Here is an 8374-nt window from a genome sequence, read left to right as displayed (position 1 = left end):
GACCACTTCCCATGTAGCCCTTCCAATCTCATAACTCTAGGACCCTCTGCACCATTCAAGGCATTTAATGATAATTGCAGTAAACTTGGCCCTTCTCCATATTCCACATCTTCAGTCTCCATTGGAAGTTCATCCTCTTCTCCTGCATCTACCTGAAGCTGCAAGTTATACAGCTGTTTTTTCTTGCATTTATGGCCAAAGGTGTATTTATCATTACACCAAAAGCATAACCCCTTGGCCCTCTTGTCATCTATTTCCCTACTTGTCATTGGTCTGTGAGACTTAGAAGGGAAGGTATCTTGAAATTTGGGAATATTAGGAGTAGGTAGAAGACCTGCTTGTGATTGAGGTTTGGTTATGGTACCTATAGTAACATGAGAAGGTGGATAATTGATGGTTGGAATATTGGAATGCTTAGATGCTGCTCCTAATTGTGGTGTCTTATGAAATGGCTTTGGTTGATCCTTCATGGCTGCTACTGTTATCTCTTGCAGCTTGGCTAAAGCATATGCTTCGGCAATAGTCTTTGGTCGGAACATCCGAACTGGCATTTGTAAAACATCCACCAGTCCTGAAAGGAAGAAACTAAGGGCCTGATCTTCATGGATACCAGCCCTTGGATACAATTCATCAAAGGCATCCAAATAATCTTGGAGTGAACCATTCTGTCGCAAATTACGTAAATCGGACAAAGGATCGTCATAAGCATGAGCACCAAACCTGGCATTCAGACACTGAACATACTCTTTCCAGATTACGTTCTGACCTCCCTTGGATTTCATGAAACTTTGATGCCACTGTATGGCTCTTCCCTCCAAAAGCAGAGCTGCTACTTTAACCCAATTTTCTGGTGCTGTTCCATCCACCTCAAAAAAATATTCTGCTCGTAGGAGCCAAGTGTCCAGGTTTTCACCATTGAACCTTGGAAATTCTAGTTTTGTTGAGCGACCCCAGGGAAGATTATGATTCGATTCTAGTGCTCTTCCTTCCTCTGTAAGATCCACAAGCTTTTGTTTAGTGAAAATTTCTGATTGCTGCATGCTGAGACCACCAATCAAGCTCTTGATTTCATCGATAGACTCTTTCAGTAGACGTTGTTGTCGCAACTCCGCCTCTTGCACCAGCTGAGCCATTTCTCGACGGAGCTCCTGATTTCGTGTGCCATCCGCCATGTCCAGGACTTGCTCTGATACCAATTGACGCGTTCAGTCGCCAAGAATTAGAAGAAGAAGAATTTCAGAATGAGAAGGAGAATTTCAAATTGAGAAGAATCTAGAGAGAGAGGGAAAACATGCAGAGAGTGTGGGAGAAGATGACTAAGAACTTCATTTTCTTTTTAAAATTTCATTACACGTATTTATACAAAAATTCTAATTCCTCCAAGTCAGCAGATTCAACTTCTTCTTCTACATTATTTACTTAGTTTGCAAAACGACACCGTCCCTTTTATTCTCCTAAACTCAGCACTTCATTAATCTCGCCAAAACACTGCATTGCAATCTAAGTCCTTCCTGGATGGTTGCGTTCGTTCAAATTCGTAACATAAGTTCATTCTGTGAAATCCAAAGCGGAATGTTTTTTAATTATGTGTTTTCCGTTTCTCAAATGAATGTTGCCTTTGATCAGTTTTCAAAGTTAAATTAATGTCTTCGATTTTGATGGTTTCTCTGGATGGAATACACACAGCCAAAGAGTGGAAAACCTTGCTGACCTTGAGATATGTAATAGATACAGTATTGATAAATGACAATACTGGAATTATATGAAAGTTATCTTAGCTTGAGCTATCAAGATTTAATTTTATTGTCAAAGCGAAAATCAGACATGTTTTTGCTTCATTCTAATTTATTTTCAGTCTCAAAATACGAACATTGCTGTTTGATTATTCTAATAGATTAATAGATAATAGTTTTCAGCTAGTTTAGTATGCTGCTGTACGCTGGTATCCTATTATTTTCTTTGTTAATCACGGTGTTTCAGTCTGTTATTTTTCATATTTTTCTTTTTCGCAGGTCAATGGCCATCGGAGGATGTCCTTGCCTTTTTCTGCTTGTCAAATGGATAAATGTTTAGGTTTACTTTCTCTTTGGGACATTTTGCTTATGTGTATTTTGATGGCTAAATTTGTGTAGAATTTTTCTTTAGTATGACATTGTTTATACAATTCTTTAATTTCGCAGGTCTAAAAGAGTCATTGAGCTTTGATAAGGTTATGGCTAAGCTGGAGTGGTTATTCCAGCAACCATCGAGGCATTAGAAATTGTAATCTCTGATGGGAATCTTCGTGTGGTTGAATGTATCTTTTTAATTGGTCATGCACGCCATTAACTTGTGTGTAAGATTTGGTATTTCCGGTTCGATTCTCTAAGGGGAGAAGATGATGCTCAGCAATATAATTTCAGATTATATAGAGAATATGATGCCAAATTCTTTCCCCATCGTATAGCAGTAAAAATGAGCTTGCTATAACCAAAGAAAAGTAAGTTGAAGTATTGGTTTGTGTGTGCTCTAGTTGATACAAACTGTTATAGCAGCATATTGATTTTTTTTTTTTTTTGGGGAACCTGAGGCTAGTTTTGAGTTGGCATTTTTAAATTAATCTAGGACTGTTTTATGACTTGTGTGCTATTTACTTATGATTCTCATCCAATGAAAAAATTATGTGTCTTTAAAGTGAAGCTTAAATACTACTTGTTTACAAGTAATGATCATCCTTATGAGATTTCTAGATTCAAAACAAATTTAGATTTCTTAGGCATTTTGCCTGAATTTTGTCCCTCAAACTTAAGATTTTATGATTTTAAAATTCAGATCCACCACTGTCTATGAACAGAACCAAAACTTGTCTTGCCAGACTATTGATGAGTAATGAGCTGAGGGCATCCTAATAGGCTATGATCACTTATTATTTGGATTGGCTTAGACTGCGTAGACCTATTAGTGAGCTGAAATAGGATCTGGTATGGTATGCAACTTGTTTGCAAGTCAAACTAAGAACTTGAAATTGTTCAAGGCATAATATATGCTAATCTAGGTTTATATTATATGGTAATTATTGCACAGGTAACTCTTGAGCTGTAAATTGCTTGAACCAAGATGGTTAGGCTAGCCAAAGATCAAGTTTCAGTGCTGGACATTGTAAAAATTTCAGGACATAAAATAATTTCATCTGTCAAGTGTTCGCTGTTTATGTTCATTTGAGATGTAATTAGTTGGAAGGTGAATCATTGGCCAGCCTTGTCATCGATTTTGCTCTTAACTTGTGCTGTTCAGTTTATTATGTTACTGGAAGTGCCACTTATCAGTAATCCTTAGTTGATAATTTTCCCACTGCTGTAATTTTGATAGTAGGTTGCCTGGGTCACGCTGAAACCTTATGGTTGCTTTATTTTACCGTCTGTTTTAAATGCAACTTCCTCCTTTTATATTTCCATTTTTCATTACTTATTTATTTATCTTTTATCTGTGTTAGAGATGCTCCTTAACATCCAGATATTCAGCTTAACATAGATTCTAGTTCTGGAGTATTTGGTGCCACGCCAGTGAAGTTTCTGACGCTGCACTGGAACCAGTAGGACTTTTCAAATTTACTCAACTCTTTCAATGTCATTTTTGCAAGTGACTGGTAATCATTGTTCTTCTATATGCTGCCCATATTATCATATGAATCATTCTCCAGCTTTTTCATATTTGTAAAGCAAAGAGAATATTCACCCATGGATTTTGTGATCATATACCTCAGTCACTGTAAATTATGTGCAAATTGCTTTATATTTCCTAATGATAATAGCTTTTTCACTTGGGATAATTACCGGGTTGGATGACTTTTTCTAGCAGAGTACTTACTATTCATACAGGTTCAAACTTCAGATGCACACAATTTTCCACACCCTTGTGTCCATTCATTTGGTACCTCATTTTTTATATCAATTACTTCTGTCAATTTCAGTTTGTGAGGGTGATTAGGCAAGTAAAGCAACTTATTCGCTTTATTTGTTAATGACATTGAGACATCAAGTTGTCTAAGCTCTTTTCACTATTTGACAAATTGCTTCTTGTCTATCATGTTGCTTGTTGCATGGATGCACATACATGTTTTTTTACAAGTTTGTTTCTCATTTACTATTGTTCATTACCTCATTTTTTATTATATTTAACTTCTGTAAATGAGTCATGAAGTTTATAGTGGGTAACGCTTGTTTGTCAATTACAAATTTTAATGGCGTAGGAACTTTTAGATATCTTAGTTTTCCACACTAGTCGACAAAAAGTTCTATTGTGTAGTATGCAATGCATATACACATGTAAGCAAACACTAATGTTAATTAGTGACTTCTTAGATAAGTTTATCCAGTTTGATATTCTTGACATGTCATTTTGACAGCACTTTCTTTAAAGAATTCCATAAAGACCTTACTCGAGCAGTAAACTCTTATTAAAAAATATGGGACCCTCATAAGCAAATTTTTTTCAGCCCCAAGGGAGGTGATTCACTGGTTTAAGTTTTTAGAAGAAATTGAAGAAGATGGGTTGCATTTTAGCATAACATTGCTTCTCATTATAGGTCAGTTACTGTATTAACAATTGGAACCTAGTGTTCATTATTTTCTACTCATGGTTCAGGCTTACATACACATTTTGAGGAAATTTCATATGGGTAGTGTGGAGTTCCAATTATTTTGGCCAACATGGTCCCTTAGTAGGTCCAACTGATTTATGGTTTGCCACATAGAATAGAAAAGACAGATGTTGTTTTTGATTGATCAATTTTATTGTGGGTTTGTTTTTAAAGTATATATGGTTAGGTGCTGTGGAACTTTTTGACGAGTCCTTATCTTTGGTCTTTTAACAATAACAAAGGCTTTGAGGTGTAGCCATCAATGACCTTTCACTCAAAGAAATATTTGATGCTGTATTAGATGTGTACTTTGGATCATATAAACTAGTATTTATTGATCAGTGGATCATATATACTTTTGAGTACTATAGTAAAAATCATAATAATGTAGATGATGTATTAAAGAAAAAAAAAAATACTCACGCTAGAATTATATGTTGTTTCAATGAAGGGAAAATTTGAATATGCCTAAGATCAGGCTTTTTCAAAACCTAAAATTCTCTTTCAATCTCTAAAGAAAAAGCAACTTAAAACAAAAAAGAAGGATGCTCTGTTTTCTAATGAGAATGTACCTAAATGATAATCTGATTTTTGGTTCGATTAAGCAGTTTTGAATACTCGTATCAGTCATTTTTGGTTTCCTTTAAGAATAGTCCTTGTTACGGTGATGCTGTAAGGTTAGAGAAAGATGAAGGGAGAAGCATCAGAGCAAGAAAGAGATTGCAATTTTCCTCTTATCTTGTGGAAAAAGTAGGTTGGTTTCCTTCTTTATGCAGTCACAGTTGTTACCCCACAAACAAGTTGAAGAATCAACTCCAACCTTCACCTTCTTCAACATCAGTCCTTTAGAAGGCTTCTGGGATCAAAATCCTGTTGACATCTTTACCTTTTATTTCCAACACCAACAACCACTTGAGTCCTTGCAGTTGTAACTAACATTAACATTATTGACTTAGAGCAATATTACATATATAAATAAATTGTATAAATTTATTTATACAAACTGAAGTAATAATATTTGATCAGATGATTTTGAAATGAAAAAAAAAAAAACAATCATATTGTTTTATCATAAATTATCACCTCAGTTTATATAAATAAGTTTATATAATTTATTCGTGTATATAAACTTATTTGTTACTCACGAAATAGTACCCTTTCACACCAAGGGATATCACAATTTGTTTGTACACCATTCACTTGAATTGGAAGCAGCAATGATTGTACTTTTGCATAAATTATTAGATAAATAATTTGGTAAGAAAACGACCTCTTCTATAATCATTCTGTTCTTCATCATTTCTCAATCTTTCACTGAATTATCTAATTATCTTATGAAATACTGTTCAACACGGCTGCGATTGTTTTCAATTTAATATCAGAGAGTGATACAAAGTTAACTAATAACTTTCACATAAAAATTTTGATTTTGCGGAGCTGTCAATCAACCCAGTCAAGCTTTTCTAGAAATGGGGCGAAAAGAATGCTCTCTTACAGAAAGTAAGTCACTGGTTTGCCATCATTTTCCTTTAAATTTTACGCGAGCAAAGCTTCAGAAACCCGCAAAGTGGCTTGACAACCCATCAATCCACCAAACTTATGCATAAACTTTTGTCTATTAAAGGATGAGACACTAGTTTCAAAGTGGTGTTAGTTGTTTAGTTTACTTTCTCTTTTGCTTTAACTAGAATGCTACAGAGCCATATGAATGCATAGCAAAAAGCAAACTTCTTCTATTTCTAAAAAGAAAACATTGCTGTACATACTAATACTAAAAACATTAAAATAAGCTGAATTTGGAAGTGGGCTGTTTACTATATGGATTTTGTCATCTTTCCTTAGCTTGGCAAAATCAAAGTCGCCATTAGGTTATCAATTATCATTCTGTCGGTGCTCTTCTCTGCTCTCCAAATCACTGTATCCACCATACATGAGATGAGATAATAAGATAAATGGCCACAACTAAACCATATTGAAGAGAAGAACAAGGATGGATTCTTGTTGAGTCTCCAATGGCCAAATTTGCCAGCCATGAACTTGCGAATGAAGCTGCCTCAACACCTCCTGACCCTTCTTCTGAACCTGTTTCTGGCTCATCCGTTGTTTCTGTTCCCACAGGAGACGAATTACTAGCTGACTTTAAACTGTGCAAAAGAATCAATTCCGCACAAATTACTATAATTGCATCTTTACAGATAATATGTTTCCAATTTATATCAAATCAAGAACCTGTAAAGGCTTATACGCTTTATAAAGATATCCCAATAGGATCAAGAAAATACACCTTGGAAAAGTTGGACAAAATGTAATTGTGTAATCTGCACCGCTACATGTAAATGTACTAGTGGCATCATCATAAGCATAGCTATAAGATTTGGGACACGCGGCCTTGAAAATACTTGAGTACGTAGAGGGTTTACAGGTGGCTGGTGAATTATACGCGCCGCTGCAACAGTATTCCGGGCTTGCAAACGCTTCACAGGCACTTTTACAAGCGGCTCCGGCAGCCGTTTTCAGTTCATTTGGACAGCTTCTGTTCAAATCTGTCACACATCCAGTGGTGGCGCATGCACCTGATCCTCCACTCCCTTCAACAATCATGGGTAAATTATAGCCATCAACAAGACTCACATCATAGAAGTCTTGAGAGCCAGAGCCAAGTGTGAACTCGGCTAAGGTGGCTGGTGGGGTGGCTCCGGCTCCGTTGCATTCTACTTGGCCGGACCCACAGTCAGCTGTGACACAGGAGCCGTGGCCTGAGCCGTCAAAATTACAGCCAGTTCTGCCCCAGAACCGCCCTGACCAGCCTGTTGGCGCTTGAAAAGAACGTGAAGTGCCTTTGGGGAGTTCAAAGCCTGTGGTGTCTAGTTTTGGATTGCCCAGAATACCTGGCCACACTGTGTAATCGCATTTGTTGATGAATGTGAATTTGTTAGCTTCAGCACCTTCAAGCGATGAAACAAACAGAAGAATGGTAATGGTGAGGATGATCAATGGAGCAGAAGAAGGGTACTGGTAAGTGAAAATAGCCATGACAAGTTTAGTTACAACTTGTTAAGGTAAATGAAGAATTAATGTTGAATAAGAACGATGGAAGGAGGGAGTCAAAGAGAATAAAACATAGATGTGCACAAACCAAGAATTAAATTAAAATTCAGTCTCTCCACAATCTTGAGAATGAGTGGATAGAAGGCAAAAAGGTAAGAGAAATGAGTGAACGGTAGTAGGCAGGAGGCGGGGATTCTCGAGCATCCCTGTCTTACATGTTATTATATTTATAAGGAAAATTATATTAAATATCCATTTCACCCTTTTATTAAGCAAAAATATCTATTTCTCATATTCCTAAGCAAAAATGCCAATTTTTCCTATTTTAAAGCAAAAATGCCCTAATTTTTTTTAAAATACCAAAATTACCCTTAATCACGTCAATATAAACTCTTTCACTCTCACTCTCACTCTCATTATATACATTTCTTATATCACTTAAATACTCATTCTCACTCTCATTTTTACTTAATATCAATTACTACGGGTTTGTTCAGAAGAAAAAAATTCGTATTTCTGAATTCAAATAAAAAAAATCAATTCATGAAAATTACATTGAAAATAATATGTTAAGAATAAATAGATATATTGAAATATCCTAAAATGTCAATAAAAAAAATCACTTAAAAATCTAAACAGACATATTTGAATTTCGAAAACTATACGTTCAAATAGTTTATAAACGAGAAAACCAAAAAATCAATAAAA

General features: G+C 35.6%; 1 protein-coding gene across 1 annotated transcript; it reads right to left on the bottom strand.

Annotated features, from left to right (window-relative positions):
* Positions 1–6327: 6327 nt before the first annotated feature.
* On the bottom strand, positions 6328–7858 carry LOC123214635 (thaumatin-like protein 1). Its single transcript, XM_044634545.1, has 2 exons — positions 6903–7858; positions 6328–6762 (listed from the first exon to the last, which is right to left on the bottom strand). Exons 1-2 carry the CDS (start codon positions 7649–7651, stop codon positions 6531–6533), a joined length of 981 nt encoding a protein of 326 aa, XP_044490480.1. The 5' UTR covers positions 7652–7858; the 3' UTR covers positions 6328–6530.
* Positions 7859–8374: the final 516 nt, after the last annotated feature.

Source organism: Mangifera indica, chromosome 1 (assembly GCF_011075055.1).
Source record: "Mangifera indica cultivar Alphonso chromosome 1, CATAS_Mindica_2.1, whole genome shotgun sequence".
Taxonomy (NCBI): Eukaryota; Viridiplantae; Streptophyta; class Magnoliopsida; order Sapindales; family Anacardiaceae; genus Mangifera; species Mangifera indica.
The sequence above is the reverse complement of the archived record's forward strand: the minus strand, read 5'-3'. Positions and strand labels throughout refer to the sequence as shown.